The following is a 20,881-nucleotide window of genomic DNA, read 5'->3' as shown; positions in this document are numbered from 1 at the left end:
AAGGTGGAAAATAAATAATTCATTTTGTCACCCATCAGGCTGATTTCACAGGAAACTATGATTTACAAATGTGGAACCACACTGAGTTTGGAGTGTGAGATCTAAAATGGATTTCCAACACCTTTTTCAGAAGTTTGACTGTCTAGAGCTCTTAACTACTGTGTATTTCATAACAGTATGTTTCAGCAAGTATGAGGAATGCAATGTGAGGACCCTCAAGGACTACCTTTATTATATTTATATGCATCCAATGCCCCTGCAAAGTTGGTGATGCTTTACCATTTGCAAAGTTCAATCAGAACAGCAAGTTAAGGGAAGCCAAGCAGAAAAAGCATCATACAGATTTAGATACAGTCAGTCCTAAAATAATCACAATATTCACCCTCAGGTGGTAGTGAAACAATTTCTTTACTCAGTGAGAGTGTGGAAAATGTAAGAGAATGATCAGAAACATAGTGGCTGCTTCAGTAAGGACCTGCTGTGGGCACGCTTTATAACTTGGGCCTGAGCCTACTGCAGTAAAACAGGGCTTGCTGATGGATGAAAGGAATGACAAGTACAGCTAAGACAGCATTCACAAAAATCACACGGATGTGATTTGAAATCCATGTTCCTGAGTGTTGTGCATGTTCAGGCAAGGAAATCATGCCAGTTCATGAAGGAACTGTTTCTGCACCAAGGCCCAGTGCTGTCTTCACATTCCAAATATTCTCATATATTTACAGCCAATTTCTGTTAGATAATAAGAGCTTCAAGAAAGCTTTCCTGAAAAACGTGGCCTTTTATAGAAAAAGCTCATTTGTTACCCTGTGCATGCAAAATAGGGATACCATTTTTTTCACTGAGTAAACATGTCACATCATTGATTCATATTTTCTTTATCTATGTTGTAGGAAAAAATACAGGAACACTTGGAGTCAGCCTGGGTCTGATACAGAAGGTTGTTTTAGATGTCCGGTGTTCATTCCATAATCCTAAATTACCTTGCAATAAAAGAAGAGTAGAAGACAGAAAATCACTATGAACCAAAATTATCCACTGGGAGTAGAGCAAAAAGGGAAGATACAGAGGTAAGACTGACCATGCTGTCCAGTGGTTCGAGGCAAGCAGAACTCCTGCCCTCTGAACTTGAGAGAACTGAGCCTGGAGAGTCCAGAATGAGGACACAGCCACTCCTAATATGTAGCAAATTTAACTCCATCCAAGGTTTGCAGAAGTCTTGCTATATACACCAAGAGAAGCTGTACTGGTGTGGAACATGAAAACCAAGTAAAACAGCACTATTTTCGCTTGCTTATTTTTGTCTTCCATCTCCTCCCTTCACCTTTTTAATCAGCACCCAAAACAGTGCAGACCCATAAGACATTCCAGCCTACTTTACAATTTCAAGCAAACAATATGACCTACACAAAATCTGTAAAATACATTAGCTTTCCTGTACCAGATTTTGGTGTTTATTCTGTTTAACATGTCATTTAGATGTTCTCTGAGTCCAACAAAGACTTAACTTTAGAAGAATCATATCAGTACTCCTAAATACCACCATCCTGTTATTTCCTTCCAGAAATACACAGCTCTTACCTGTACATGAATAATCATCAATGCGTATATATCCAGTTTTGCAGACACACATGAAGGATCCTGGTGTATTTACACACATGGTGTTCTCACGACAGTAGTGCCGTCCTTCAGCACACTCATCAATATCTGTGAACAAAGCAAAGAGGAACACAAGTCAAATTCAGCAGTATTTTTTGCAATCTCTCAATACACTGCTGTTCACTTCCATCAGTAGTGGGCTAGACTAAAGAGCTACTTAAATGCCAGTGCATTTTGGAAAGCTTTTTGGCTTTCTCCTTTTAAAAAAACTGCTTGAAATATTCAAACAAGAGAAGTACCATGAGTTTCTGTGAACAGCTGTTAGTGGAGTTACAAAGAAGATTACACTGGCTTACAGCTTTCCTTTTGAAGTACCTCTGATGTTATTCCTATGATTTAAATAGAAAAGGAAAAAAAAACCCCATGGTCCCAAACAACTGAGCAATGACCTCAGCACTGCAATGACATCCATCACTGCACCCTGTGCAGTCACCTCAGTCATCAGTACACAAAACACACAGCTATATGCAGACTACATGCCTTTGACATGCCTTTTAACAGGAACTGTTGTTTAGGAAGAAGCTGTAAGGAACACAGTAAGATCTGAGAAGACCCTGAAACTTAGTATAAATTTCTCTTAAAATGATACAGTAGTCAATCGGTATTTTTAAATATATTTAAACACATATATCTGTACCTGCAAATATCTACATACATATGTATATACATACATATACATACTGTACCTGAAAGGAACCCGTGAGAATCTCATTCATATAAAGATCTGCTCTGACAGAACAAAATGCAACTTGATAAAATACTTGTTGGGGCAGAACACCTGTTGCAGTATAAGGTCCTAGAGCAAACTCCCAACATAAATGACTATAGGCATGGAATTCAAAACCTAATTTGTTTTGGTACTCTCTTGGGCTTCAGAATTAGACATATTTCTTGTTTCAGGTTAAAATTCAATGGTAAAACAGAGAAAGCACTACAAATAACAAAAAACTCCTTCTGCATAGTATTATTATACTGTAAAAAAGAAAAGCTATATTAATTTGAAAGTGCTCAGTAGCACACTGTTCCTGTAATAGTAATGATAAAGACATCATTACTGAGATGCTCAGTACACCTATTTATATTGTCATGCAATGTGTCACTGAACCTTGCTACCAAAGTATGCTAAAAATCAAATGGGTGGATTGTTGGCTTGATTTTTTTCCTGCTCATCTGTTTTGATTTATTTCTTGTTTTCAATGATGTTTATAGCTTTCAGTGTTGAAAATAAAATCTCTGCATGGAAAAGCATCTTGTTGCAGAGTCTAATGATAGCTCAAGACAAAAGACTGCATATATAAACTCAAATCAGGGCTGATTTCTTAATGCCGTAATGCTAAATGTCAACATTAACTCCTGCACTTTGCTCCTGCTTAGGTTGTATGCTTACCCCTCATTTCTTATCTTCCCTGTATCTTTAAATCAACAGGAATTTACCAGCTGCACTCATTGACTGCTCTTTTTTTTCCCCCTTTGCATTCTTAGAAGATAATTGGCCTTCCAGTACAAAACAGTGTGACACACTGTGATTCTGTAGTTAGTTCTGTAGTAAGTTCCTAATTTCATTCAGTTTTGGAAAAAGAATTTTCAACAGGCCCTCTGCCCACTGGATTCTGCTGGAGAAGATGGGGGAAGTTGGCTAACAAACATGAAGGTGTCCACTGCAAAAGAATTTCATGGCTCATGTACTTTGGCTGATTTCCTTCCCTTTACCTTGTAAATTATGCAGGCATGAGAGAATCACAGGTGTACTAAGGTGCTAGTTTGGAAAAGCTAATCTCACGATTTTTACATACACGCGTACTGGCACAAACGAACATGCATTTACAGTGAACACAGAGAGCATAGTAAGGCTCCAAACACATTCTGTGAACTTCATCTAAGAACACCAAAAATAGTGAAGCTATCATAAGACTTCCACGGCTGGTTTTGCACTGAGAGTGAAATAGGGCACAGTTCTCCTGACTTACAGATGTTCTACAGAAACACAAGTATGCAGTTCACAAAAGCAGCCAGCAATTACAACATATGACTCAGCCTCTACAACAAATGATGCAACTTGTGTCTTTCATAATTCCAGTTAACAACTCCATATTAAATTAATCATGTTGATTTGTATTTAAGTAACAACATCAGTCTTCGAGTAAGTAGAGGTCTTATGTTCTCAGCATCAACAGACTGCCTAGAAGCCAGCTCTGGCACCCTCAGAAAATTCTATTTAAAAATCCAAAGCCTCAGAACCATTAAATAGAATTTTCTGAAAACTATAATAATGATTGCTTTGGAAGGTAAATAGGCACAGGAGACCCAAAATGCCAATGGTTTTTATTTTGCAGGGGAAAATCTTAGTCAAAGCTCTTTTGATTCAAACCTCTTAATTCAGAAGTGCTCTAAATAAAAGCTCTCACTTTGCCAACATACCACATATCGAGATTTTGAAAAATGTTTTATTTATAATAGTCTTTTTTTTTCCAAACCTTGCTTGTTCAACTGATTAAAAAAAAAAAAAAAAAAAAAAAAAAAGGGAAGAAAACTCAACCCACATCTGGTCAAGTTAACTTTGAAGTGTTCATTTGGACAAATCTGATGTATTGTTTTTTTCAAACTGATTTGCAAAGAAATTGCTCACATTTTTTAAATGTTCACTAGAAATCAGAACTCCCACCCAACCCTGTGTTATTGCTACTATCACAAGCTTATGTTACATTGGCACCTAAAGACCCTCTATACCATGGACACACAGAAGATAAGAAGATGCTTTTACAAACAATTTGCAACTTTTATACTAGATAAAGATAACTAATACAAAAAAGGTAAAATAACAGTCAAATGACAACTAGTCACACAGAGATTGACTGTACTAAAAGCCTGGAATTCCATTCCCCCTTTGGCACTCCACATGTGAACTTAGGTTAAGGTATTACAGATCAAGGAGCGCTGAACTAGGGCAGGAAATGAGCCCAACATCTGTTGTCTTTCAAAGCTACCAAAATAAAAGCCTCTTCATTCTGTTTACTGGTTGAAAACACTGGTGTAGCCAGTCATGGTGTAAGCCCAGTTGGCAGCCAAACCCCAGGCAGCCACTTGCTCACTCGCCAACCAGTGGGATCAGGGAGAGAATCAGAAGGATAAAAGATAGAAAACTTGTGGATTGAGATTTAATATGACAGTTTAATAGGGAAAACAAAGGCTGTACACACAAGCAAAGCAAAACCAGGGTTTCACTCACTGCTTTGCAATGGGCAGGCAAGTGCTCAGCCATCTCCAGGAGAGCAGGGCCCCATCACATCTACAGACACCTTGGGAAGACAAACTCCAAAGTCCAAAAGTCCTCCCTTTCTCCTCCTTCCACCAGTGCATATACTGAGCATGATGTCACATGGTCTGACATGTGGCATCATGCTGTGGTCAGTTTGGGTCACCTGTCCTGGCTGTGTCTCCCCCCAGCCCCCCAGGCACCCCCAGTGTGGCAGTACGAGAAGCAGGAAAGGCCTTAGCTCTGTGCAAGCCCTGCTCAGCAATAACAAAAACATCTCTGTATTATCACCATGTTCAGTAAAAATCCAAAACACAGGCTTGTACTAACCTCTGTGAAGAAAATTAAGCCTACCTTGGCCAAAACAAGCATGCCACCCATTTAAAAATGCACAACAGAAAACCTTATGCATTTCCATATCTAAGAAATCCTACAACATTTATCTTAATTTCCTTCTGCCAAAAAGCCTAGTTAGCATATTAATGCATATTCAGGTTTTACTGTTCAGCCAGTAAGATACTGAAGTCAGTTCAATAGCATGAATGCACCACTCCAATGGCTCTACACATTCAACAATAAAGACTTGTGTGCTTCAAGTCTGTGATGTGATACTGAGCCACCAGCTGTGATGTACTGACAACAGTGTAGTCATGGAGATCATCAACCTGCTCTATTCCCAGTAGAACAGATAAAAGGGGCACCTCTGGGAAAACTGGTTAGTGCAAAAGTGTTTGGAATCTGCACTTCAATGATTTATTTATACTTGCAAAAACATCAAAAACAGAAAAAAAAAAAAAAAAAAACAGAAAAACCTGCTTTTCTTTATTCCCCCAAGCACTCAAAATTTATGCAAAATACATAACGGAAGAAAAGTTTCCCTGTATCCCTTTCTTCTGCACCCTAATGAGTTTGCTTCCCCAGAGTAAAATTCCTAGTTATATTTTACAATTCCATTAATAAGAACAGAACTTGACTTGCAATCTATAGATCATTGTTTGCCAAAGCCTCGCACTAACAAACAAAGCCTCTCCTTAGGCCTCCCTATATACATCACTGCCTTTATCCACCCACAAAAGCCTGCCAGAACAAATGACTCTGGTACTAAGTCAGTAATTATCAGCTGTTATGAGACGAGGCTACTCCCAGAATTGAGGATCCTTTATGAATAGTGTCCTGCCTCCAGCTATTTCTCTTAAAACTCAATGATGTCTAACACCAGTGATCTCCCTGGTCGCACTCGTATATGGCAGCCAGGGAGATCACCGGTGTTAGACACTATTGAGTTTTAAGGGAAGTGCAGGATTTTTTTGCAACAAATAACATTAACTACCAAGGAAGAGAGGGAACAGGAACATGAAAAGCCTTATTTATGAAAAAAATTATTTCATAAACACATTAAAATTTACCCTGAACACAAGAGCAGAATAGATTAGACCTACAATTTAAAATAAAACAAATAAAACCCCCATGGGTTTTATGTTAATAAAACAATATGTTTTCACAGCCTATAAATATCAAGCACCACATTTACCTGCTCAAGAGGCTCATGCTTTTTCACCACTCACACAACTTCATCAGCACACCTCCATCGTGATCTGAGGGCTCCGCTAGTAAGAGTAATGGCATCACCACCTCTTCTCCTGCGAATCCTGGGCCTCTCTGCTGAGAATCCCAAGGATGCATACCAGTAACAATGATCACAACATAGGCCTTTCAGGCCCTTAGCTTTATTATTACCAGCCTGACTCATACAGAGAGACAAGCATGGAAAGACAGACTTTTCTCTGGGCCCTGACTTAGAAAAAGGGCATCACAAAATCAGCAGATGCTACTCAACAATTAAGGGACTATGAAAATGAACAGTGACCGCTCACAGCAATCAATACCATTAAAAAGGTATTAAAACCTTTAGAGCAAACATAACCTATTCTATACCTGGAACAGGATCTCAGGGGAAAAGAAGTTCTGCCCATTTACTTTCTCTTTGTCATCCCTCCACCAACAAGTCCTACTTTTCTCACTTTCTACCCCTTGATATCAAGCTTCTCTGCTGTTTTCCTCCTGCAAACACTTTTTACCTACGTTTAGTCCTGTCTTCAGATCTTGCTCACTTTGTCTCTCCTCCTGTACTCAACCCATCCCTTCACCCATCAGCTCTTACTCCTTAAAAGAAAAAGAACAGAGGATAACTTTGAAGCAAGATCCCACCAGCTTACTGATCTGTGAAAGTATTGGGCTTTTTTATTTCTACCACCAAACACACTACCTTCCCAACTGCTCAAATGTTTAGTACACTAAAACTTCCTGGCTCATTGCTCTAATAAAAATATTCCCAGTAGGGTCTCTCACACTCCCTTGACCATATTTCCAAGCTCCTACTCTCTTCAGCTTCCCTTCATTTTCACCTACTGCCTGTTTTCAATATCTTGTTGTGTTTTGGTTCCCATAACACTATCTTCTATGTGTCTCTTTTTGTATAAACCCTTTCTCACTTGCTGTTTAAGATGAAAAAATATCTTGGGGCTCAGGCACAGCCCTTGCTCCTCCTCCTCCCACTGCTATTTCTAGACTCTCCATCACCTCAAACCTATGGTTTAACTACTGCTGTTACCTCCAGTCAGTCACAAAACAATCACTGCACTTTTGTTTTGCTTTCCTCTATCAAATCCACTGCAGCAGTTTTTACAACTAACATATTCCACAAAGGATGTAACCATCAACTTCAATCAAAATTGTGTATTTTTTCACATTACTTATTCCAGCTGACAGCACCACCATAATTGTTATCAGTCCTACACTTTATAGATAATTTTCAACTTTTTCTTCTCTTTACACCCTGTGCTTTTGGTGCTACCAACAGCCAGTAAAAATCCTGGCCCCTACAGCAAAATCATCAAGAGGTAACACGTATACAATCTATGTCCAAAATTGTTTTTTTGCTCTTGGGGAATTTTATTACTTTTATTTTTGTCTACCTTTCTAGACCTGTGTGTCTCTCCTCCCACAAAGAGAAAAGCAATGGAAGCTAAGGAATCACAATTAATCTAGCCCTGTGAATCAACTATAAGAACATACCCCTCATACTGAGTTAAAACATACAAAAATTACCTCAAGCATACACAAAGACCAAGAAGAAAAGAGTAAAATAACCTTCCATTATCTCCACCATGCTAGTCCCAAAAAAGAACTTGGTCGCTAGCAACTCATGCAGAAATGCATAGGGAGGGTAAGAAGAATTGGGCAGTTACTAGTGTATATTGATTTTTATTGAATTATTAACAGACCTGTAGAGAAACTGGGTGAGTTGGATTCTAAGTGTTAGCACTCTTGTAAGTAAACTAATAAGATGTTGCTAAATCTTGACTAAACTGATAAAGCATTTAGTAGACTAAAAATAAATTCTAACTGTTGGTTCTCCACACAGTGCATGTTATTTCCTAGCCCCTAACTAAACCACACAGTTAACACATACATATTGTACACATCCTGGTTCTCTTCCCTTCACGCTATTTTAAATCTCTGATCTTTGCTTAAGTTCATGATTTCTCTGTCCATCTCCTGCAGCCTGTGAAGAGGCCATCAGGACAAAAAAATCCTTTAAATAAAAGCAAAGTCACTCAAGGTCTACATTCCTTGACAAAAGTTCTATATAGCTTTGCAAGGACACAATACAGCATTTCAAAAATATCATTTTTAACAGTACAAAGAGTTGTTTTTATTTCAACTTGCCCCAGTTTTTGGAAAGGAAGACAGACTGTTGAGATAAAACTGTCCTTGTTAAAACATGCAGTAGGAGATATTGCTCAACAGCTACTCATGAATGTGAGACTCTTGGAAGAAACTGAAGTCTTTATCTCAGTCTTGTGAAAACATTACTGCACTCCACACATGTGTAGCTTTAAAAATACATATCACAGGAAAATTTTGAAAGTAAATACTGTCTACCATCATGGAGTATTTTATTTGGCAAACTGCATCTTCTTACTATTTAATACCTTATACTCATCGTGGTTTTGTTTTCCCCTATTTTAAAAGGGTAATAATGAGCATTAATATTTTTATAGAGACTACAAATATCTATCGGGTTCTTCTCAGGAAGACACTGCACAGATTGTACTGCACCAATGTATTTTAAAACTCCCTAAGACAGTAAAGACAGTACCTGCAAGCAGTGGTAAGGCCCCCATGTGTGGGTTAGACTCTATTTGGGTCTAAACCATGCAGCATATTCTTGTGAGCTACCTGGCAGATTACTGCCTCTTTTACAGAAAAGTGCTGATATCACAACTCAGCTGTCAAACTGTGCCAAACTAGTTACGAGCACCAGAACAGACACAAACACTGTGGCTGCTATTGCTCTGCACTCTTCATGAAAGAATATTTGTTTTAAATTCAGTTTGCCTTAATGCAAGGCATTTCTGTGTCTTTTTTACAACTCCTGGGAATTCAGCCTTTATGCACTTTTAGACTGAGGTTTTAGAAGTTACAAAAGAAACCCAACCATTTGTCTGTGGCTACTTTTCACACAGCAAAAGCACCTAATTTTTCAGTAGTCAACTCCCAGCTAACAGTGAAAACTGGACTGAGAGTAAAATAAGAACAAAACTAAGGCTTTACTTTCTTTTCTCTTTTGCTTGCAAGTCTACTTAATTTGTATATAAACTTTCACTTTAATTTCTCATCTGAAGACAAATTACATCATACGTTTATACTGCAAGTGGAAAAGGGCTGCTCTCAGTGTAATAAAACCTCTCCTTACCAGATAGTAGCAGAGTTCAAAAGAGTTTTCAAGGAGCTCCCTTCTTATGATTAGTTTCAGTTGTTTGGTTTTTTTTTTTTAATTGTAGTAACATCATTCTCAATCCTGGCTATGGCTGGATGATAGAATCATTCCAAAAATTAATGTAGAAGTAAGCAAAATCAAGTAACACTGAATACATCCTACTATTTGTACACATACAAACTATCTCACTGCTACAAATGATGGCATAATCTGTACCTCAGTATGAACCACAATTTATGAACTGGATACTGCTTCTGCACTTTAAGTTAGGAATAAACTTTATTATTTTCCTTAATTAAAGCTGTGGCAGACAAGAAGGATTGGTCCCACTCCAACACACTGACACATTAAAACTGCTTTTCTGATTCCTAGTATTAAGATTTCTCACTAACATAATGATGAAAATAAGATGACACTTAGCACTTTTCATGAGAAAAAATATTAATAATTGATAATACATTAATACTATTCAATATTAACATTTCATTTTAATATTAATATCATTTAATTAGTTTTTAATAGAAATTTGGAAATAAAATTCCTCCCTCCTAGAGTGAAAGTTTTTCTTTCTGCTTGATTGGTTTCCCAATCCAACTGCAAATGACTAGGTACTGACCCAAACAAACTGCCAGCTGATGGAGATGGAAATCTTTATTTCTTAGCTATATGTGATACTATTGACACTTCCAAAAAATACTTTTTCTTTGAAGAGGGAAGTGTGAATAGTCTTCCCAGGTTCACAAAGCTGACAGTACTGTAGAGCTTTTAAGTAGGACTCTTACTAAAAAAAAATGGTGTATACCATGAAGACAGCTAGCAAATAGCTCAGTACTGTCTATTAAAGACTCAGAGGACATAATAGAATATATTCTAATACTTTGAAGGCTATCTTTTGCTTACACTCTCCCAATATTACACTTAATTTAAGAAAAAGTGTGTTGTTGATAACTCTACTTGGCCAATACGATGCAACACATACTCCACTGCAATTTGATTGTAACTATTTATCCTTTATAAGATTTCTTCTCTTCACTACAATCCGTGGAAGTCAAATTAATTTTGAAAATGTACTTTATTTTTGTAATCCAGTAGTTAAAGCCAACAAGATTAACAACACATTGTACTAATTAGGTAAGTGAAGAAGTGCAATATTCATACTATTGGGGAAGAGGGTTAATAGTATGTTTAAGCATACACAGGGATGAATTAGTAAATCTTTCCAAACAGAATAGTAACATACAACTGTGAGCTAAAGGACACCTGAAAAGGTCTAACCAATTGTCATTTCTGATGTGCTCCAGAAATCTCTGGAAAGAGGCAATTTCTCCTCTAAGACTGCTTACTTCCCTCACTGACAATGATTCAAATAAAGCCAGCTTATTCAAAAGCATATTTCTCAACTGAAAACCTTCTCCCCTCAAGGGACAATCATCAGTGAAGCTGATGTAATTCTCAAATCCAGACAAAGTCATTCAGTCTTTGGTCTAATTTCATCTGCTATACTTGAAACTGGGACAAACATGACAAGAGCAGAAAAACTAGAAGAGTTACTGAGGAGAAAGAATAAATTAGAATATAAATTGAAAATTGTTTCACAAAAAATTGTTCTAAGTTAACTATATTGTATACTGTTTAAATAGTACAACTGAATTTCCAAATATCAAAAAATAAACATCATGGTCCACACACCCATAACATAAATTTGTGACATGTAGAGGGCTGACCCTGGTCAGCAATTTAGCACCCATCAGCTCCTTTCTTGCTCAACCCTTCAGTGGAATGGAGGGATTAACTAAAAGAGTGAAAGCGACAAAAAACTCATGAGTTGATATAAATAAAACATTTTTGATATCATAAAATAAGTGAAGGGAGCTAGGAAAAAAAGGACTCAAAGGAAACCACTCTCCAGCTACCACCAGCAGACTGATGCTCAACCAATCTCTGAGAAACAGCCACACCGTACTCCTGTTTTCACTGCTGAGAATGACATCACAAACCTAAACCACAGCACCAGAAAGGCTGCTATGAAGAAATTTAACTCTATCACAGCCAAGATAGATATGTGATGTAAAATAGCCTCTGCATCAGGCAAAATCCTCTTGATAAAGAAGTAAATAACACCATTTTCTCAGGCCATATTCTGTCTCGGTCTCCACAAAAATTATTGTATTTTCCTGTCTTTTTTCTCGAGCTTCCTCTGCTCTCTATTTAATCAGCAATCCTTGGCACTACTTCTGAACTGAAATCAGATTTTGCAGAGCGATAGTTGAAATATGCTCCTCTAGATGCATCAGATTACCTTGGTAGCCAAGAGTCACAACCTTTATCCTGAAAAGCCTTTTCAGCATAACTCCACCATCATAAAAGCAGTGGGTATTGAATACTCTTTGAAATATATTCCAGAGGGTAATCCTCAATTTGAGAGTACTGTAGATGCAGCTTTGGGAAAAACTAATTACACTTCAGCAGAACACCTGTTTTAGTTAGGTAGGATGCTGTATTAAAAGCACCTATCATGGGCAGCACAGCATAAATCCAAGCACAACCTGCTCACAAAGTATCTCAAACTGCATAATAGCCTGAGGCAGAAAATAGATTTTAAAGTATTTGGAATAAAGCTTCCAGCATGTAAATTAAGAAATACCAATTCTTTAAGTAATGCTTTACACAGTACTCTGAAGGAGAGCTAAATGTGATGTAAATATTAACAATTATTATAATATAACAGGAAGTTATTCACTATAAAAGTATCTAGAGACATCACATAGCTCTGAAAAGCACTGGTTCATTCTAGGACAGAAGCCAAACTCTTACATCATTCAGGTAAAATGTATGCAGCTTTTCCAGACCCACATTGAAACCAGCTTTGAGTGTTTTTATTTTTGTTCTTCTTTTGTTCTAAGGAAAAGTTCTGCAAACGGAAGCATCATTACTTCTGTTTATTCTTTCCATTTTGATAGTGCTAGAGCACAAATCGGGATTGTATTTAGTGAAACTTGGCTCTAACACAGAGCCAATGACATCCAATTTTGCAGTATATTTGAAGTTTGTGCAGTGCAAACACAGAAACAGCTCTCATATCTGTGGGTCTAGCCATTATGTCCTAGGGTGACGGTATGGTGTTTGTATACCAAATCGTGTGTTCTGTTTATGCCTGATATTATGTTCTGTGCCTTCAGGACTGACTCTGAAAGTGAAGGATTGTTTTGTCTTGTTATCAGCCGGCTCACCTCCCCCCATGGTCTGTGTCTAGGAGAGGCTTGGCTGGCTTGGCTTGCTGGCTTGTTTGCTTGCTTGCTGGCTTGCTTGCTTTTGCTTTTGCTTACTAGTTAGTTTAGCTAGGCAGTCCAATTTTTACCCTGGACTGTTTCTTTTTCCCTTCCCTTTCCCTTTCCTGAATATCATCTGAACCTGCTCTGGACCTGGACCTGGGAAACATCAAGAAACACCGACAGTCTGCATTTTGTGACCTGCAGCAGCCATCCCCAGCACTGGAGACTGATAGCTGGGCGACCACTCCCAGGAGAGACTTTCTGAATTTGTCATCTCTTCAGAACGGTGAAAGGGTTTTGTCATCTGGTGTTGTTTTTTTGGTTTTTTTTTGTTTGTTTGTTTTTTTGGTTTTTTTTTTGTTTTTGTTTTTGTTTTGTTTTGTTTTGGTTTTTTTTGTATTGGGGAGTGTTTTTGCTTGTTAAATAAACAGGTTTTTTCCATTTCTCTCTGAGGAAATCCTTCCCGAAGGAAGTGGGGGAGGGGCCGTGGGGGGTTTGCTTTCTGGGGGCTCCTTCCAGAGGTCCTCTCCCAGATTTTGCCCTAAACTAGGACACATTACAAAAAGCCTTCTCAGAAAGGTTTTGTGTTAACTTGATATTTCTATACCTGGCACTGCTTGCAATTAAAGACCGAATAATAGCAGAGCGAAGAAAGGGTATCCACTGAGAAAGGGAGGTTGGGACCATTTCAGCCTTTCAAGATGAGGCACAAGACTCTGAAGAGACTTGGTGTTACACTACTGCCATTGTGCCTTTTGCTGTTTGTTAGTTCAGTATATAAAGTAAGAGTCTCTTTCCAGAAATAAAATCCTCTGCTCAAAGAGACATTTGAACTGAAAAAGGGATACAGTAATAAAAGCACAACTCTGAAGAAACGGGTATTTCAGTCCCCTGTTGCTTCCACAAAAACAATCCTGAAGTTTTAATTTGTAGCCTTATTTCCCATCTTTCCAGCACATGACCTCAGTCAGTCACGGATGGACAGTCAAGGGCAGCCTGCACCCATGTACCAACTGTGCATAGCTCAAGTGTGGTGCCAACACCATAGCTACAGCACGGAACCAGAAGCAAAGCCAGGGTAGTATGCATGTTGAGGAGCTTCACCTCTGGCAGGGAGAGCCTCTTGGGAAGTGACCCAGCCTCCTGAGCTTTGCTTATGTGGGCACATCTTCCTAGTGTAACTTACTCCCATTACCTTCAACATGGGCAAGTGTTCTTGGATCAGGAACATTTTAAAGTTACAATTTAATGTCAATAAATGTAGTAAGAAAAACTATTATTTTTATGTAAATAACATGTCCCAATCTTTTATCACTTATGCATGTTCTCTGAAAGAAGTTAAGCAGATTCATGATTACCACCAAAACCTACGTCATTTGCCCATACAGAAACAACTGGGCCAAGAAATCGTCTCAAAAGATCATCATATTGAAATCAGGTACTGCACAAAGTGGTAAATCCTCTTATAATAAGAATGCATCAGCCTCACATATGATAATCTACTGTGTCCTCATCAAACATTTCACCCTCAATGCTGATAAAAAAGTTTATTTTGTTTTGTTTTGCTTATGGCATGCCTGGCAAGTTACACACAAAGCAACAGACTCTAATGTGAGAGACACGGAGATCACCAGGAAAGTGTAATTTGTTTTTTTGTTTTCATTTGGCAGAGTGACAATAGAGCTGCAGGAAAAAACTTCATAAAGCCCCTAAATTCACTATAACTCCATTGCTTCAGTGACTCCCTAAAATAGGGAATGGCTGATGAGTTCCCAGGAACACAGATCCACAGCCTAAGCCACAGCAGTCTCCAGGGACTATGGGATAAAAAGCAGTTGATGCTACAAGTTACACAGCAGGTCCTGATGTCAGATACCTCGGAACATGATGGGAGGCAAGGGATTTGTCTCTGGAAGAATTTTAGTTCTGCTTCTCGAAACCAGCTTACATCAGAAGGCTTACCATAAAAATTAAGTAGAGATGTATATAAAGCTGAATTAATTATATGCTCTTTTCCCAAAAACAGCCACAAATTCTCAAATGTAAATCTACAAATGAGCATTCCCACTGACGTTAATGCAGCTACTAACTCAAGCAAGCTGCAAGCATTAACTTTGGCAGAGTTCAGCCAAAGGAACAATCTTAAAAGGCCTCAATTTATCCCATTTTTTGTACATCACCAGAGAATAATGCAGGTATTAGGTGGGATGGCAGAGTACCTTAAACTACATCTCCTCACAGATGCTTGACTTTCAATTTAATCTGAACAGAACTGCTTACTAGGCAAAGCCCATTCTGCTGCCAACACTTAAGCTTTATGGTGAGAATGGCTTGACAGCACACTGGTATTATGTATTTACAGAATCAGGGTTTTCATGAGGCAGAGCAACAGTGAGCACCAACACTGGGAGACTGTGCAGAGGGCTTTGGCTTTCACTGCTGGAGTGGGGATGGGTTCCTTTCACCTGATGATGCTAGATTGTACAGATTAAGTAGCTTGTTGCTCCCTGATACCAATAGAGCAACTCAAACTGTGAATCTTTACTCAGTGTGATTAACAATACTAGAACGTCATATGTAGCATTTCTTACTTCCTGAGGAGAGAAAATAGGAACACACAGCAGTGAAAACAGAAACAGAATGTTACACTAATATATTTTTCAAATGGTTGAATTTAGATTGCCTAGATAACTGAATACCATGGGAAAAAAAATGAAAATTTTCGCATGGAAGCATGTTTCTAATTCAAGACCTCAGCCATATTAACTGGTCACCTCCATGCTGATCAGATTTTTTTTTTTCTTTTAAAGAACTTAATTGAAGAGATTATTTTAGTTGATCAACATCTAATTAATTGTATTAAATATGTGTATCCCTTTGACAGCGTTTGAATCAATAGACTCATCCCACAGTAATTTATACAGAAGTGCTAAGCCTGTGCACAAGGTATCACCTTCACAGTAAGCATTGTCCTCTCGAAGGGCTCGGAAGCCATCTCGGCAGCTACAGACAGCTCTGTCCTCTAGGTTTCGGCACACAGAATGCTCCATACAGTTATGTCCTTCAGTGCAAAAGTCATGGCCTGTACAGAAACAAGCATGATTGAGGGTTAAAAAGAATCCAGGAATTACAAAACATACCTGTCAAAGACAGTCCTAGCTTTTTCTCAGTTGGGTCAAAGAATACCTTTCTATTGTCTGTGAGATACAGAAAAATAAATTGTACCAAGCATGAAATGGATGAGAGGAGTAGTAAAGGCCACCAGAACAGACTGTCTCTAGGTCTTCAATTCAATTTCAGGTTATAGCACTGATCTGAAGCAGCTGGATAGGAGGCTTGCTTAAATCCCCTTACTGTCTCCTTGTCATTGTTAATTACTTTTACAGGACATGTCTTAATGATATAGTTCTTGTCATTTTCTTTTTTTTTTGTTGTTTGTTTGCATATTTATAAAAGAGCTTAACAGCTTAGACACTCAGCTAGTGATATTACTTTTAGCACTTTTAGTTCCCAGGTGTATTTATAAAATCCTTCTATATTTAACCAAAAGTCTTTTATTAACATTGACTTATTTTGCTTTACTCTCCCCTTATCTCTTCCCTTCCTCCACTAACTGAATACTCTTCCCTTATTACATCATTCTTTCCATTACAGAGAATTTTATTTTTTAAATCTCACCTGTTTGCCATCCCTATTTCCCATTTTCTTATTTTTTCTTTTGCATTTTTCCTGAGTGTGGCCATTTTACATTGTACCTTAATTTTTAAGACTATGAAGTTCTTTTCCAGGCTGGAAAATTTAGATTGAACCTTTCAACTCAGTAGGTTTCTTTTAAAATTTCTTCTGTTTTGCTCTCATGAAATTTAATGATTTAATGTTGTTGAATAACATTAGCTGGTTCTAGAAACTGACTTGAAGCTTCTACAGTTTCCAGATCTTTATATAAAGGGGTGGAGCTTGTCTCCTTTCCTGTTTTCTCATTAATTTTATTTGTTTCAAGTTTCCTTCTTTCACTAAAGCATTAATTGATCAAGCAGCAGTAGTGTTTTCCAATAACTACTTTATTCTCTCAAAACAGGAGACCTTGGGAATGTAGGCTAGGCTCAGGGGACAGCAACAGCAACAGCTCCAGAAAGCAAGTTGGCATCAGGCTGCAACATGAGCCTCTTGCAAAATAGCAAAAAATAAGTATTTTTTGGCAGTAAAAAATATTAGTTTTATCATTCCACCTGGTTTCTGCTTCATATTTTGCTGTGAAAGAGCTTCTAACCCTAACCTCACAGAAGCTTAGTTAAAAAAGGAACCCAAGCAGGACAGTGGCAGCAGAGATGCTTGGAGGTCAGGTCAAGGAAGTCTTTTGCACTCAGGAACAGTGTGAAGCAACAGGAATGAAGCAAAAGAAGAAAAGGAAGCAGAAGATCCCATGGAGACAAAATGTTTTAGTACTGAGACCCAGTGACATGGTTATCATAGAAACATCACAGACCTATTGTGATATGACAGGCTAATGCTTTTCTTCCTCCTGTTGTGGGTTGTTTCTCTTGCCTAAAGATATGCTTAGGTAATGTTATTCAGACATCATCATTCACCACAGCTACCATAGTGATGGCATCTAACATAGGACATTAAGGAGCAAAATATTCTACACTTTAACTGTACAAGAGCGTCTCCAATACTCCTTGATGACAGCAGAAGTGTGTGCATCAGGAGCAACCTCTGGCCATGTCAACATCTACTCTTTGCCTTTTTGCTGCCCTCCTCATTGAATCCTGAGTTCATGGAAAAGCAAGAGGCTCATTTCTGGATTTCCTGGCCTGTATTCGATTGTATCAGATTTTTGACATTAACTAGGAAGATACATGTCACCCAGAAAGCGTGAGGGCTTTCGTACTGATTATTATTAAGATTCTCATCATTCATACAGCAGCTGTATTAACAGACAAAATACATGCTGCTGAATAATAGCCTACAGCAGCTTGTTTAAAGAATAAGCTCCTCACCTCATGAGAAGCCAAGCTAGCATAGTTCAGTGAGGATTGAAAACATTCAGAAAGCACTCAACTGACATATATTAAAATTTTCTAACTATATCAAACACAGGAAACATAGACTCCTTTTCTCTAAGCTACTGAAGATTTTATAGAAAATTATCATTAAGAAATTCTTTTGGACTGTGATAGACTTGAAGACCTGTCTTCTCTTAAGTTCTTTTCTTCTACTTTCTTATCCCTCTGCTTGATGTCATTAATCATATCCTTCATGTTTGTGCTGAGTAGCACAGAAATAGCCATAGCTGCAATCTTCGCTAATGTATACCTAAAATCAGTCCAAGAGCCTAACACGTCCCTTCATGCCAGGTATCAATTTATCTTATTTAGCTATAGAGGAAACAGATGTAGCCACTTGAAGATGCAAATGCTTTGAAGATACTGGCGTTAGACCAGATCAAAAGGGTGGGCCGAGGACTCAGAGCACTTCCTAGATCTCTCTCCTTTGGTAAGGATCAGACTGGGTGTACCATGAAAAGGTGCACAGCATACAAAAATGTTTCCCAAAGTTTCTGCTTATAGATGTAGACTACAACCCCGGAGAGGTGAACAAGTTACCCAAGTACTTGAACTGCATAGCACAAACAGTTCTCTGAAAGAGATATCTCAAAGCACCCCAGAAAGATGCTGGCAAACATGAATATTTCTCTGGACTATTTAATTTGGACACTGGAGTGGGTGAAACGTAGAAAAATCACTAATTATATAGATGATTTCTTGGACTCTCCACCCATTTTTGGCTGAAATAAAATACAAAAACTTGTTTCACAGAATTTACATTACTAAACGTTTTACAAACAATTTTCAGATGTCACAGTGCAGTTGTTACCTATTCAGCTTCCCAAGATCTACAGTGATCATCATGCACAGAAGTGTCTTATTCAAAATTATCAGAAAAAAAAAAGTCTATTTGTAATCTATAAGAATGAAAAATTACACTGAGCTTATATATATCCTGCTATTACCTTACCTTTACAGACTTTGCAGCAACTGTGAGATAAGGGGATCTGTTGAGATTCTGGGCAGCTCAAAGCTGGACAGCTGTCTTTTGGAATTCGCTGCATTTTGTGGTCCTGTTAAATTGAGGCAATTGATTAATACTGTGAAATAAGGGAAGTTATAACTTTAGTGGAGTTTCAGTATTATAATGTACACAAACCCATGCCTAGGCCAAACTCCAGGTGCCTTCAAAAACCATTTGAGAGGATGACATAGAACAATAAAAGCATCAGGAACTCTGCTACACTCAAACCTTTTCAAGCAAGCAGAAGTGTGGCAACAACTCTCATTCTTCTCTTATCCTAGCTGTCAAGTAACTTGCCTCTGAAGTTTCTCTTAGCATTATGCCTGTAAGAGTTACAATTATTTCTCAAAAACTGAGGCAGCGGATTCCAGAGTCAAAGGTCCCCATAATGAATATTCTAAAGAAGCTTGTCATATATACAGCAAGTAAAATCAAACTTCAGCATCTCTGATCTCACTGCTTTCAGTGGCAGTAACACTGAAAGAAACTGGCACCGAGTCCCTGTTAGGAAAGAGATGTTTTCGTCAGGCATCTGGAAGTGTACAACACCACAAGATGGTGTCTAAGGATCTTCAGGCACTCAGTGCAGGTGACATGAAATTGCTGCAGTATGGCCACACAAAATGCTTGCCTTAGCAACCTGGCTACCATGAGTGTACCACCTTCAGGTTCCCTTGGGCCATAAATAATATGTCTTGCAGTGCTCTAGTCATGATAGGGCAAAGAAAGAAAACAAACCAAACATGTTCCTCAGAGACATCTGACATAAAGTAAGTGATGTGGTTAAAATAAGACTTCAATTAACTCAGGACCTGTATTTCTGCATGCAAGAAAAACATCTAAAATAATGCATATGCAATTTTATGTATATGTGTACTATTATTATTATTGGTCTAGCATTTATTTTGAAATCCTCTTTAAGCATGAAATATAAAGATGAACATGCACACAATGGCCAATATCAAAATTACTCCTCAAACTTTACCTTAAACAATCTTGACAGAGAAATCAGTCTTAATCTTATAATACAATAAAGCAAACTAGAGAGAGATGTGCTGTACACCAGAACAAACAAAACCCAGCAATCCCATAAGCTAAATTAACCTTTGATAAAAATAACATCAATTAAGGTAGTCTGGATTTCATTTTAATCTTTTATAAATTCTAATTTGGAAGATAATTTTTCATTCACTTATTTATAATATTCAAATAGAGAAGTGCATGACTATAGCATGCACAACTGCAGCAACCAAAACAAAACATGACGTTTTTAATTACATCCAGACAAAATGAAAAAGTTCCATACATTGCCTTGATAACATCATTATAATCCTTCAAGCATGAAACCAGTACCTGTGCCATTCCTATTAATACCTCTTGACTTGAAGTCATTAATTATATCCTTTTATGAGAACTCTGGTAGTAATAAAATAATGCCCATCCATGAATTCCTAAGTGACCAACAAAGTTTACAAATTTTGTGCTCTGAATTATCATTCACAAGGCTGTTCAGCAGAAATTCTGTGTACTTCAGTCCTTGAAAAAGCAACATTTCTATCAGCCAAAGTTGCTGCTTATTATTTCTACCAAGACAGTGAGGCAGCCTATCAGAAAGACAACAAAACACAGACAACAGAAGCATTTTTTTTTTCATACAGTATCACAATTGCCAGCTGCAAGGAACACAAGGCAACATCACATAACTTTTGATCATTGTTAATTATATCCATTAACTAATCATAGAATTCATGTCCTGGGTGCCATGTTGAAAATACAAGTTCATAGCCCTAAAAAACCTACAGTTGAATCCAGAATTATTTCTGGTTAGCGTCTCCTTGCCAT

The 20,881-nt window shown here is 37.9% G+C and overlaps 1 protein-coding gene across 2 annotated transcripts in view; it reads right to left on the bottom strand.

The window, feature by feature from the left end:
* Positions 1 to 20,881, bottom strand: part of NELL2 (neural EGFL like 2) — a 133,572-nt gene that overhangs the window by 57,874 nt on the left and 54,817 nt on the right. For both annotated transcript variants that reach the window (XM_053978297.1, XM_053978298.1), the window contains exons 11-13: positions 18,986 to 19,088; positions 15,921 to 16,049; positions 1,582 to 1,707 (exon numbers count right to left, since the gene is read on the bottom strand). In XM_053978297.1, the coding sequence (XP_053834272.1) occupies positions 1,582 to 1,707; positions 15,921 to 16,049; positions 18,986 to 19,088 (358 nt within the window). The remainder of the gene's footprint in view (positions 1 to 1,581; positions 1,708 to 15,920; positions 16,050 to 18,985; positions 19,089 to 20,881) is intronic.

The sequence above is a fragment of the Vidua macroura genome, chromosome 5, assembly GCF_024509145.1.
Source record: "Vidua macroura isolate BioBank_ID:100142 chromosome 5, ASM2450914v1, whole genome shotgun sequence".
Lineage (NCBI taxonomy): Eukaryota > Metazoa > Chordata > Aves > Passeriformes > Viduidae > Vidua > Vidua macroura.
The sequence above is the reverse complement of the archived record's forward strand: the minus strand, read 5'-3'. Positions and strand labels throughout refer to the sequence as shown.